Source organism: Eschrichtius robustus, chromosome 15 (assembly GCF_028021215.1).
Source record: "Eschrichtius robustus isolate mEscRob2 chromosome 15, mEscRob2.pri, whole genome shotgun sequence".
In the NCBI taxonomy this organism is placed as follows: Eukaryota; Metazoa; Chordata; class Mammalia; order Artiodactyla; family Eschrichtiidae; genus Eschrichtius; species Eschrichtius robustus.
The window spans coordinates 31,733,827-31,747,794 of record NC_090838.1 but is presented as its reverse complement, the minus strand read 5'-3'; the positions used below and the strand labels follow the sequence as shown (position 1 = coordinate 31,747,794).

The 13,968-nt window shown below is 39.7% G+C and overlaps 2 protein-coding genes across 5 annotated transcripts in view; one reads left to right on the top strand and one right to left on the bottom strand.

The window, feature by feature from the left end:
• Positions 1 to 503: 503 nt before the first annotated feature.
• Positions 504 to 5,756, bottom strand: MORN2 (MORN repeat containing 2). Its single transcript, XM_068564665.1, has 5 exons — positions 5,712 to 5,756; positions 3,539 to 3,589; positions 3,005 to 3,111; positions 2,138 to 2,274; positions 504 to 738 (listed from the first exon to the last, which is right to left on the bottom strand). The coding sequence occupies exons 4-5, from the start codon at positions 2,272 to 2,274 to the stop codon at positions 636 to 638; spliced, it is 240 nt and encodes a 79-aa protein (XP_068420766.1). The 5' UTR covers positions 3,005 to 3,111; positions 3,539 to 3,589; positions 5,712 to 5,756; the 3' UTR covers positions 504 to 635.
• A 115-nt stretch (positions 5,757 to 5,871) lies between these two features.
• Positions 5,872 to 13,968, top strand: part of DHX57 (DExH-box helicase 57) — a 59,948-nt gene continuing 51,851 nt past the window's right edge. For 2 of the 4 annotated variants that reach the window (XM_068564520.1, XM_068564518.1), the window contains exon 1: positions 5,872 to 5,941. The gene's annotated coding sequence lies outside the window, so the exon portion shown is untranslated. The other 2 variants (XM_068564522.1, XM_068564519.1) reach the window with 2 other exon arrangements.

Genomic DNA, 13,968 nt, shown 5'->3' with positions numbered 1-13,968 from the left:
TAGGTGTGCGGGCTTCAATAGTTGTGGCTCACGGGCTGTAGAGCGCAGGCTCAGTAGTTGGGGTGCACGGGCTTAGCTGCTCCGCGGCATGTGGGATTTTCCCAGAACAGGGCTCAAACCCTTGTCCCCTGCGTTGGCAGGCGGATTCTTAACCACTGCACCACTAGGGAAGCCCAGATATACTTTTTAAAGATGACAAAACTCAGGCACAGGATTGGAAATTGACTTTGTCAAGATCTGCATAGTTTTTCTTAAAATGAGCAAACTCTCAATTGAATCATGTAATTTATTTTCTTTATTTTCTTTATTTTCTTTCTTTCCCTCCCCCCCCCTTTTTTGGCCACACTGTGTGGCATGCAGGATCTTAGTTCCTGGATCAGGTATCGAACCTGCGCCCCCTGCAGTGGAAGCACGGAGTCTTAACCACTGGACCGCCAGGGCAGTCCCTACATAATTTATTTTAAACTAATTATAAGATGATCAAAAGAAAGTTCAAAAAAGCATAAATGAGTGATGGTTTTATTGGCAAAATTACAATATATAGGCAGTGTATGAAGTTACTGCAGATGACATTTAGTTGTTTTCCTTACAACTAAAAGCTGCAATTACCACATTAAAACTTCAATGCAGAATATCTACATGTGGAGCTTTAGCCTCAGGCCTGGAGCAGCTGTGAAATGAAAGTTACCACACCATTCTAGTCCTTGGATATCAGTATATTGTCCTTCACCTTCCACCCTGCAATAGTAAAAAATAAGTGTGTTCATTAACCAAGACCAAAAATTTACGGTCCAGATATGATTGTCCAGTATATTAGATACTATGTCTGAAGAATTATATCTTTCCACTATCAAATTTTGGCTTAAAACCTGACATCCTGCTTTCATATCCTACAAAAAAAAAAAATTACTATTCCAAACAAATATTGTCATTATACAAATTTTGGTGTCTAAGATTTTAGGATTACATATGCTTAGTTTAGACCAAAACAGTCAAAAAGTGAAAAGTTTATATTGGTTATCTGGCTTAATTAGTTCATTCATTTATTCAACAAATGTTTATTGACCTTCAACTATGTTTGAGGTGCTACGCTCTATGCTGGTGTTTTCTGGACTCTTCAGAGTGGTGAAAATGCACTTCACATAACCAAACAGACCTTTATCCCATGGGTTAGAGTTTTCTCCCTTTATTAACATCAGTGGGAAAAGTTTATATGCTGTCATCACAGACTTGGCATCAGAATAGGTGAACACTTTCTACCCTCCTCAATATGTATCAACCACTGCATAACAATTAGGTTGCATTTTCAATTCTGGAAATAATAAAGGGGTAGTTATAAATGAACCATGAACCTCTGGATGACACGGCATGGTATTTGGTGTGAGGATTAAGCTTGTAAAGATACATGGTGGAGGGTAGGGGTAGGGATTTGGATGAAGGTGGTCAAAAGGTACAAACTTCCAGTTACAAGATAAATAAGGTACTAGGGATGTGATGTACAACATGATAAATATAATTAACACTGCTGTATGTTATATGTAAAAGTTGTTAAGAGAGAAAATCCTTAGTTCTCATCACAAGGAAAAATATTTTTTTCTTTTTCTTTTATTTTGTGTCAATGTGAGGTGATGAATGTTCACTACACTTACTGTGGTCATCACTTCATCATGTACCTAAGTCAAATCATTATGCTGTACACCTTGAATTCATACAGTGCTGTATGTCTATTATATCTCAAACTGGAAGAAAAAATAAAATCTAAAACCAAAAAAAATGTTTATCAAGATATTTCAAGTGAAAATAATTTTTGGCCTAAATTTTCTCAATAATTGCAACAAGCTTTCCATTTCCAATATGACTGCAAAAAGTTCTATAGGAACAGAAGTCAAGAGGAAATAAATGAAAAGTCTAATAGATTATCACCAAGAATGATATTTTCTTTTGGAGGCTCATGATGGCCTTAGCCTCTCTTATAACATTTTTTTCCCCAACATATAACCCAAATTTTGCAAAATATATTATAAATATATTTTAACTAAATACATTACAAAAGAAATTTAGCATTAACTAAATTTTTAAGCAAATGTGCCTGAAAAGGCTCTTTTAGAACTACAATGACATTTTATTTTAAACTTACCTATTTTCATTGAAATTTCCAGTGTACTTTGCCCCAGTTGGGAATGTATAAGTCCCCAGTCCATGAAACATATTGTCCTTAAAGTGTCCTTCATATACTGCTCCTGAAAAATGCTCAAGTCTTCCAAAACCATTCATCTGTTTGTAACAAAGGAAATTACCTCAGTAACTAATCTTCAGTTCCCTAGAACATTTCAAAAATGTACACATATGTCTGTCATCTACTTTGTTATTATTTAATCTATCATTGTATCATCCTTTATTTTCACAAAAATAAGATAACATTTTATCATTGTCCTTTGTATGTATCTCTCTGTGAAACTCACCAAGTCAATGTTTCTGACTGGGGGCACTTGAACATCTTGGGGGTCCATGATGATAATAACAGGGGTCCTCAAGATACCTTGACTATATCAAAAAGCTTAAAGGACACCCAGTTTAGTTAGCCCAGAAATGGCACAAAGAAGTTGTTAAGAACAAAAATTTGTATTCAGGCAGACCCGAGAACACATTTTTATTTCATCACTTACTAGCTGGGCAAGAAATCTGAGCCTGATTTCCCTCAATTGTAAAATAGGAACATTAATGGTATCTGACTCGTGAGGCTGCTATGAGGATTCAATGAGAAAATTATGTAATGAGTTCACTTTGCTCAATGAATAGGAAATAAGAAAGATGATAATGATGATAATTAGCTCTCTGCATGAGTTTAATACTATTCTTATTTCATATATGTTAAATATAATCATTTGTTATTTTTATTGCATGGTCTACTCATATGTGTTTTTTGATTAATGGTGAAATGCCTGGAACCATTTAACCAATAGAGTTACTCATCCACTGTCAATGTTCAAAACAACAATAATACCTTGTCATCTTTCCAGCTTCCTGTGTAGACAATCCCATTAGGAGTGGTATGAATACCTATTCCATTTCTCTCAAAGATTCCAGAAGATGTTCTTGTACAATCCCCATCTAAACAAGAGAGAAATACTGAAGATTATAAAAGGGAACCCTGTTTGACTAAGTAATAAAATAGTTATGTTCAGGCTTAATCAGAACTGCATCCCCTATGGGTCTCTTTGGCTTCCTAGCACTGAAATTGATGAGACCAGAGATGAGGAGCTCCATGGACCTAGGTCTTGTAATCATTGACACTCAGGGGCCCACAAGATTGACATATGGCTATGGCCCTCCCATAGCTTTCCAAGGCACACTGTCTATACATAACATTAGAGTTTAGATTTAAAATCTGTTCCTACATTAGTATTTCTATGTTATTTTGTTAAATGGAGTTAATATCTCAGTAGTAGTTTTATAAAGTGTAACAGTCTCAGTTTTGTACCCTTAAGCTATTTAATTTTAGTCTATATAGAAAAAAGTAATTGAAATGTATGCTTACCATACTTGTCTCCATTTGGAAATATAAAGTTTATCTTAAATACTTCTGGAGCTGTTTTAAAAGATTTCAGAAAAGTCGCATAAGCTTAAATATTTTTACATCGTAAGACCTATAACATATTTGCTTCAAGAGCTAACCAAATAGACTCACTTCATATGATCACAAGCATATCATGATTACTTGGCATTTCCATAGTCTAGTGTAGGGTCCTGGGGAAATAAATGATTTTGTCTAGATGATCAATTTTTACTTGTTTATTATAACAGCTTTATTAATATATCATTCACATACCACCAAAGTTACCCTTTAAAAGTATACAAAATTCATTTTTTTAGCATACTCAGAGTTGTGTAACTGTCACCACAATCTAATTTTTCAATATTTTAATCCCCCCCAAAAGAAATCCTGTACATATTAGCAGTTACTCTCCATTACCCTAAAACTCACCCAACCCCTGGCAACCACTAATCTACTCTGTCTCTATGTACTGGTGTATTCTAGATAGTTCATAGAAATGGAATCATACAATATGTGGTCCTTTGTGATTAGCTTCTTTTACTTAGCTTCAAGGTTCATCCATGTTGTAGCATGTATCAGTATTTCACCACTTTTTATTGCCGAATAGTCCATGCTACAAAAATAACGCATTGTGTTTATCTGTTCATCAGTTGATGGCCAGTTGGGTTGTTTCCAGTTTTGGCTGTTATGAATAATGCTATGAACATTCATGTATAATTTTTTGTGTGGACATATGTTTTTATTTCTCTTGGGTATATGATCTATTGATTGTCTCACAGAGGTAAGGTAGCGTGAACAATCTCTGATTTGGCAGTGGAAGGAAATAGAAAATAAAGAAAGATAGTAAGTGAGAAGGGGTGGGGGAGGGAGTGGGGTCCAAACAGAATGAGATTGGAATGGAGACCAGGTGAAAAAGGGACAAAGACAACCGCAGGCCTGGGGGATGGCGGGTGGGGTGGAATCTATGCCTCAGAGCCCTGGGACATTTAGTGGACTAAAACATTAGAAACTAATTTTTGCCAATACTGAAGAAAACGTACGTGAAGATAAGTAAACTATAACTTCTAGGACAATAGTCTACTAGAATGTTACTCAAAGTGTGGCCATCCATTAGAATCATCTGGGATGCTTTACAAGTTCCTACGCCCTTCCACACTGCTGAATCAGAATCTCTGTGGGTGGGACAAGAGAACTGATCTTTTTAATTGAAAAATTAATGAGTGACAGTTGAGAAAGGCTGAAAGCTCATCCCCTCTGAGGAAACAGAGCTAATAACACAATAGGCAGACTTAAGCATCATCAGAGAGAAAGGTAGGGTATAGCAGCCTTGAGACAGGAGTGGATGCTTATGAAAAAATAATTAGCAATCTAGGAAATGAATAATATAATTGTTGAAATAAACCTCTTTAGGCTGAATAGCAGAATGAATACCGTTGAAAAGTAAATTAGTGAACTGGAACACAAGGTTGAAAATTTTTCCCAGAAAGAGGCATAAAGGAAAACAGAGATATCACCTGACAAGGCCTTTCATACCTCCCCTCACCCCCAGACTCCTCCAGGAGCCCCCAGGAGGTCTATCCCTAGTGTAGTACTTAGGGCCCTATTAAAATAACGCTTTTGTGCCGGAGTCCCTTCTCACACTCCACTCCTCTGGGTCAGGATCACGGATTAGTTAAATCTCTTTTCCCACCCTAGTGCCCAGCTCAGTGCTTAGTACTTACCGGTAGGAACTGAAAGTTTAGTGAATGAGTGGCACTTGGGAAGCAATCGTTAAAGGCTTACTAAGCAGAGCACTAAACGTGATCATACAAGAAACCGAACTGTTTCAATTGCCCTTAAATGGTTCCACATCCGAAACTTTGGACTGTTAGAGCTAGAGGGAGGGAACCTAAGAGATCCAGACTGGCAACAGAGAGGAAACTGAAACCAGAGACGCTGGCACTTCCCTAAGGTGTCACAACAGCGAATCGACGGCCGAATGAGAGCTAGAATCCAGGTCTCCAGATTCCCACAGCACGGGTTCTCCGCGCCCCCATCCCACCAGCTGTGTAGACGCTCAGGAAATATGTCACACCCGTACCGGAGTTGCCAGGGGCCGAGCTCCGGCTCAGTGCGAGTTCTACTTAAAGGGGCGTTGGGAGGATGGGACACTCACTCGACACAGGGGTGCTGGAGAGATTTTCTGGACTCTGCGATTCCCCCTGGGCCGCCAGCTCTGTGGCCTGGAGGGAAGGAAGCAGTAGCTCAGCGCAGACTGCGACTTGGTTGCTAGGGCGACCAGGCACCTCTCACCCGGAAGCGAATAGACAAGGGCCCCGAGGTTGAGCCAATCAGAAGGCGCCAGGGCTGGGCCGCTGCAGCCGGGCCGCTGCGGAGCCGCTCCAGGTGAGGTCCCGGTGGGTGGCGGCGCCCGGCGGGGGCCTTGGCCGCTGGGCGCCGCGTCCTAACAGACGCCCCGGGAAGCAGCGCTGCGAGCCCGGGGCGGCCTCCCCTGCCGCGTGTGAGAGATGTATTTCCGTGTGCGTGGTCTGCGCGTCGCCCTAGTAGTCAGTGAGCGGACCCTTCTACCGACTCCCTGTCCCGGAGTGGTCAGGGTCTGAGGAGCCTCCCGGCCCGGTGGGATACAGCCTGTCTGGCTGGGGCCGGTGAGTCTGGAGCATTAGGATCCCAGGCCCTGGGACCGGGCCCGGCGGGGGTCGGCAGCTGAGGCTGTCCACGCTCAGGCTGGAGGCGGGGGAGCTGAATTCAGGCTCGGAGCGGGATAAAGGGTGGAATTGGAGGGGCTCAGGTTTCGTTTCCTGTCTCTGTCTTCATCTCCAATGGGTGGCTATTTGGGGAGAGGATTTGCTGCGATGTATGCTGGAAGAAAGGTACCAGGTCTGGGTATCTGCAAGGAGCTGGATATATGGGGTGAGTCAGAGATTTGCCTAGGAGGGCAATGGTTTGTGGTCAGTTTTCAGCGCCCAGCTTGGTGATTCTGTTCCTGGGAGCCAAACTTGGATGTGAAACAAAGGATACTCTTCCAGCCAAACTTAGGTTCCTGTGTCCACGGTGAACAAAGATAGTTGGAATCTTCTCAGACTAAATGGATTTATGATGTTTTGGCATCTTGTGGGCCTACCTGGCCGGGAAGAAACTGCCCTTCCCAGGGCTAGCTAATTAACAATTAACCTGTGAACACGCCTTTCATATGCAAAACAACCAATCCTGCATCCTTACTTCCAACCACCTCCTTTGTATAACCACCACGCTAGTAGTTCCCCTGCCCTAAATCAGACTGGGGCCAGGTACCCTATGCCTCAGAGTCTGTGGGAATTACTCAAACTAGCCAATCCTAAACTGATTACCCTGCCCGGCCTCGCCTTTCCCGTGAAAAACCCAGGAAAGGCTACAGCCTATGCCTTACTCTTGTTCCTTTCTGCCTCCTCCTGGCACTGGTGCTTCCCCCTGTGGCCCACCGTGGCATGGCATGCCTCTCCTTTCTAGGGGAGTTGTAAATAACATTAAACTTTTCTTTCAGTGGTATTGATCTCTCTGTGTCAGCACTCAGTCACCTTTACAAATTAAGACCCAGGCACAAATCACAGGGGGGGATGGCTTAACAGTAAGTTTTGTTGTTTTGTTTTCTTGTTTTATTTATTTATTTAGCTGCATCAGGTCTTAGTTGTGGCACATGGGATCTTTCGTTGCGGCGTGTGGGGTCAGTAGTTGTGGCACATGGGCTTAGTTGCCCCGTGGCATGTGGGATCTTAGTTCCCTGACCAGGGATCGAACCCGTGTGCCCTGCATTGGAAGGTGGATTCTTTTTTTTTTTTTTTTTTTAATAAATTTATTTTTGGCTGTGTTGGGTCTTCGTTGCTGCGCGTGGCTTTCTCTAGTTGTGGCGAACGGGGGCTACTCTTTGTTGTGGTGTGCGGGCTTCTCACTGCGGTGGCTCTTCTTGTTGTGGAGCACGGGCTCTAGGTGCAGTGGGCTTCAGTAGTTGTGGCACGTGGGCTCTAGAGTGCAGGCTCAGTAGTTGTGGTGCACGGGCTTAGTTGCTCCACGGCATGTGGGATCTTCCTGGACCAGGGCTCGAACCCGTGTCCCCTGCATTGGCAGGTGGACTCTCAACCACTGCGCCACCAGGGAAGCCCTGGAAGGTGGATTCTTAATCACTGGACCACCAGGGAAGTCCCAACACTAAGTTTTGAATTGAAGATACAAAAAAGTACATGTTTGGGGGGTAAGAGGGAAATATGGGGGAAAGAATTTCAGCTTTGGAGTCGAATGGATTGTTTCAAACCCTGGCTCCAGACTTTGCTTCTATAGTTGGTGACATTAGACAAGTCATGTAATTTATCTGTTACTCTAGTTTCCTCTGCTATAAAATATAGAAAATAATATTTAACTTACAGGAGTTTTAGAGAAGTAAATGAAAAATCTTACCTTTCCCCTCAATGCAGACTTGTATTTCCAACTATTAATACCTTCTACATATCTCCATTTGAATATCTAGAAGACATCTCAAATGTAACATTCATTCTGAACTTGTGACACTCCCCGTATCTTTTCCTCCCCACTATTCCCATTTTGATCACATGGCTGAGCACAGGACCCCTATTCACCTAGTTAATCTAGGCCCTAAAATCTTACAGTAATTCTAGACACTTCTCTCTCATACCTTGCATCTAATTCATCTACTGTTAAAATACATTGAGAATCTATGGCCACTTTTCAGCTCCACTTGCTCCCACCCTAGTCCATCTCACTGTGTTTTTTTTGTTTGTTTGTTTTGTTTTTTATCTCCAGACTGAACAACTGCAGTAGTTTCTAACTGGCCTCCTGGTTCTCCTCACCTCCCTAAAGACTTTTTATTCTTCACAAAACAGCTAGAGTAATTTTTTTTTTTTTTACTTTTTTCTAGATAATTTTAATGTAAATCTGAAGTTTTAAAAAATTTTTATTTTCTATTGGAGTATATTTGATTAACAATGTTGTGTTAGTTTCAGGTGTACAGCAAAGTGATTCAGTTATATATATATATATATATACACGTATCTGTTCTTTTTCAAATTCTTTTCCCATTTATGTTATTACAGAATATTGAGCAGAGTTCCCTGTGCTATACAGTAAGTCCTTGTTGGTTACCTATTTTATCTTATTTTATTTTTTACAGACTTTATTGATGCGGACCATTTTTAAAGTCTTTATTGAATTTGTTACAATATTGCTTCTGTTTTATGTTTTGGTTTTTTGGCTGCGAGGCATGTGAGATCTTAGCTCCCCAACCAGGGATCGAACCCACACCCCCTGCATTGGAAGGTGAAGTCTCAACCACTGGACGGCCGGGAAGTCCCTGGTTATCTATTTTAAATACAGCAGTGTGTATATGTCAATCCCAAGCTCCCAGTCTATCCCTCCCCCCAACCCTTCCCTCCTGGTAACCATAAGTTTGTTCTCTAAGGCTGTGATGTTCTCTAAGTCTGTGAGTCTGTTTCTGTTTTGTAAATAAGTTCATTTGTATCTTTTTTTTTTTAAGATTCCGCATATAAGCCATATCATTTATTTGTCTTTCTCTGTCTGACTTACTTCACTTACTATGGTAATCTCCAGGTCCATCCATGTTGCTGCAAATGGCATTATTTCATTCTTTTTTTTTTTTTAATATTTATTTATTTGTTTATCTGGCTGTGCTGGGTCTTAGTTGTAGCACATGGGATCTTCGTTGCAGCATGTGGGATCTTTAGTTGCGGCATGTGAGATCTTTAGCTGTGACATGTGGGCTCTTTTAGTTGCAGCATGCAGGCTCTTAGTTGCAGCATGCAGGATCTAGTTCCCTGACCAGGGATCGAACTCGGGCCCCCTGCATTGGGAGCACGGAGTCTTAACGACTAGACCACCAGGGGAGTCCCCTACGTTATTTCATTCTTTTTAATGGCTGAGTAATATTCCATTATATATGTGTACCACATCTTCTTTATCCATTCATCTGTCGATAGACATTTAAGTTGCTTTCATGTCTTGGCTATTGTAAACAGTGCTGCAGTGAACATTGGGGTGCCTGTATCCTTTCTAACCATGTTTTTCTATGGATATATGCCCAGTGGTGGGATTGTGGGATCATATGGTAGCTCTATTTTTAGTTTTTTAAGGAACCTCCGTGCTGTTCTCCATAGTGGCTCTACCAATTTACATTCCCACCAACAGTGTAGGAGGGTTCCCTTTTTAGAGTAATTGTTTTAAAACCTAAGTCAGTCATACCAAGCTTTTGCCTCTGCTCTCTAGTGACTTTCTATTATATTTAGAATAAAATTCAAAGTTCTTCCCAGGACCTACATGGCCGTCTACTTTCTGACCTCATCTCCTTTGCTCACTATATTGCAGACCCACCAGACTCCTTACTGTTCATCCAGCCCAGTGCATTGAAGATGTTCTGGACTTGGCCCCTTTTCACCTACTGTTGCTTCTGCTTACAATGTACTTTTCACAAATATTTCATGACTCATTTTCTGAATGTTCAGGTGTCTGCTCAATATGATCAGAAAGATGGCCACTCTAACTCGACCGCTCTATCTAAAATAACACTCTCAGAGTTTTTCATTTTCTTCATAGCACTTAACTGATATTATGTATTTATTTATTGCCTGTCTTACTCTCTAGAGGATAAGCTTCATGAGGCAGGAACTTTTGTCGTCTTTGCTGTTATATCCCTAGGACTTGGCACATAATAAGTGCTTAATAAATATTTGTGGAATGAATAAATAAATGAATGAATCTCCATTCTCATATCAGTCATTTATTCAACCTTCAGCCATTCTTCAAATACATATTGAATTTCTTCTATATGCCGGACACTGAGTTAGAGGTACATTGGTAATCAAAATAGACATAATTCTTGCCTTCAGAGAGCTTCTGGGGAGGCGGGAAGATAAACATAAAAGAAACAATAAATATGAATAATTATGAAGGATTTTGAAGAAAGGAATATCAAGAGACCTAGTTTAATTTCTACATGTTTGTGAGTTTCCCAGATATTTCCCTGCTTTTGATTTCAAATTTCATTCCGCTGTGGTTGCAAAACATACTTTGTATCATTTCTGTCTTTTGAAATTTATTGAGGTTTTTTTTATAGCCTAGCATATGGTCTATCCTGGAAAATTTTCCTTATACACTGTACAGTACTGTATAGAGTACAATAGTACAGTATCTTTATTTCAAGCCCAGGATGTCCGGAAGCAAGTGTAAAAGCAGCAGTATATAGCTGATTGTGTTAGTTGGGTACCTAGGCTAATCTTGTTGGACTTACGAACAAATTGGACTTATGAATGAGCTCTCAGAACAGAACTTGTTCGTATGTAGGGGACTTACAGTAGTTGTTCTCTACCATTGTTGAAAGTGGGTATTGAAGTTTCCTACTGTTATGCATTGTCTATTTCTCTGTTCATTTCTTCTTCTTCTTTTTTTTTTCTTGGCTGCACTGGGTCTTCGTTGCTGTGCGCAGGCTTTCTCTAGTTGCCGCGAGCAGGGGTTACTCTTCGTTGTGGTGCGCGGGCTTCTCATTGCGGTGGCTTCTCTTGTTGCGGAGCACGGGCTCTAGGTGCACGGGCTTCAGTAGTTGCAGCACGCAGGCCCTAGAGCTTGTGGGCTTCAGTAGTTGCGGTGCGTGGGCTCAGTAGTTGCGGCGCGTGGGCTCTAGGGCACACAGGCTTCAGTAGTTGTGGCATGCAGTCTCAGTAGTTGCGGTGCACGGGCTTAGTTGCTCCATGGCATGTGGGATCTTCCTGGACCAGGGCTCAAACCCGTGTCCCCTGCATTGGCAGGTGGATTCTTACCCACTGCACCACCACAGAAGTCCTCTCTGTTCATTTCTGTCAGTTGTTGCTTTATGTATTCTGGTGCTCTGTTATTAGGTGCAATATATTTGTAATTGTTAATATCTTCCTCATGGATTGACTCTCTTATCATTATGAAATGTCCTTCTTTATCTCTAACAACATTTTTTGCTTTAAAGTCTATTTCGTCTGATATTAGCATAGTCATTCCAGCTTTCTTGTGGTTGCTGTTTGCATGATTTTTCTTTTTCCATCCTTTTACTTTTCATTTATTGGTATCTTTGAATTTAAAGTGATAGCATATAGTTGGTTCTTGTTTTTATACAGTCTGATAATTTGTCTTTTGATTGAATTGTCCAATCCATTCACATTTAATGTTGGTATAGTGGAATTTACATTTACCCTTCTACTTTTTGTTGTCTGTATGTCTCGTCTATTTTGTTTCTCTGTTCCTACTTTACTGCTTTCTTTTGCATTATCATTAAATGAACATTTTCTAATTCAGTATTTTAATTTCTTTAATGATTTTTTTCACGATATTTTTTTTGAGTTTTTGTTTTGTTTTTTAGTGACTGCCCAAGGGTTTATCTTGTACATCTTGACATATCAGAATCAGCTTCACATTTATACTAGCTCAATTTTAGTAGTGTATTGAAATGTTACTCTCATACAGCTGTATTCCTTTCCCCTCCTTTTTGCAGTATTATTGTTACACATATTATATCTATTAATATTACAAACCCAAGTGTACATTCTTTTCTATTTTTTATATTGAAATATAGTTGGTTTAAAATGTGTTAGTTTCAGGTATACAGCAAAGTGATTTAGTTATACGTGTGTGTGTGTGTGTGTGTGTGTGTGTGTGTGTGTATTTATATTCTTTTTTAGATTCTTTTCCATTATAGGTTATTATAAGATACTGAGTATAGTTCCCTGTGCTATACAATAGGTCCTTATTGCTTATCTATTTTATATATAGTAGTGTGTATATTTTAATCCAAAACTCCTAATTTACCTCTCCCCCCCATCCCCCTTTGGTAACCATAAGTTTATTTTTTATGTCTGTGAGTCCATTTCTGTTTTGTAAATAAGTTCATTTGTATCATTTTTTTTTAGATTCCTTATAAAGCAATATCGTGTGATATTTGTCTTTCTCTGTCTGACTTACTTCACTTAGTATGATAATCTCTAGGTCCATCCATGTTGTTGCTAATGGCATTATTTCATTCTTTTTTATGGCTGAGTAATATTCCATTGTGTATCTATACCACATCTTCTTTATCCATTCATCTGTCAATGGGTACTTAGGTTGCTTCCCCAACTGTACATTGTTATAGTTATTGCTTTACCATCTGTAGTCATTTTCTTAACCCAGTACAACTATGCTCCCACTGATCTGCTTTGTTCTGTTATTAGCAAATATATTACATTTCTATACATCACAGGTCCAATATTACATTATGTACATATTATTTTATACAGTTGCTTTTTAAATCGGTTATGTGAAGAAAGGAGAAAAATATACATTTACACTGTTTTGTTGGCTTTGAGGGGAGGGGGTTGTTTTTGTTTTCTGGGTTTTTTTGTAATTACACAATTACCTTTATTGGTGCTTCTTGTTTTTTGTGTGGATTCCAGTTATCATCTAGGGTCACTTGCTTCAGCTTGAAGAGCTTCCTTTAGTATTTTTTTGTAAAGCAGGTCTGCTGTCAACAAATTCTCTGCTTTTATCTGAGAAACTTTTAATTTCACCTCCATTCTTGAAAGATAGCTTTTCTGGATATAGGATTATTGGTTGACAGTTCTTTTCTTTAAGTCCTTTGAATGTATTATGTCACTGCCTTCTGGCCTCCATCGTTTCTGCCAGAAAGTCAACTGTTAATCTTACTGGGTTTATATCTGTAAGTGTCAAGTTGTTTTTCTCTAACTGTTAATCTTACTGGGTTTATATCTGTAAGTGTCAAGTTGTTTTTCTCTAACTGCTTTCAAGATTTCTCCTTGTCTTTAACTTTCAGCATTTTTACATACTGTGTCTGTTTAGGGATCTATGGGTGTATCCTACTTGGACTCCTTAGAGCTTCCTGGCTGTGTAGGTTATTGTCTTTCAATAAATTTGAGAAGTCTTCTGCTCTTATTTCTTTTAATATTTTTTCTGCTCTTTTCTCTCTTCTCCCCACCCCCATCCTTCTGGTGCTCCTATTATGCATACTACTAACTTTGGACTTAGTTTGGGTGTAGTTAGTTTGGCTTAGTTTGGCCTTAGTTTGTTCTTCTTTTTCTGGTTCCCTGAGGTGTAAATTTAGATGGATTATTTGAGATCTTTTCTTTTTCGTAATGTAGGCATTTATTGCTTTAAACTGTCCTCTTAGAACTCCTTTTGCTGCATCCCGTAAGTTTTGGTATGTTGTGTTTCCACTTTCAATTGTTTGAAGATATTTTAAAATTTCCCTCTTGATTTTGTCTTTGACCCATTGGTTGTTCAGGAGCATGTTTTTTAATGTCCACATATTTATGAGTTTTCCAGTTTTCCTTCTGTTATTGATTTCTAGTTTCATACCATTGTGGTTAGAAAAGATGCTTGATCTGATTTCAGTCTTC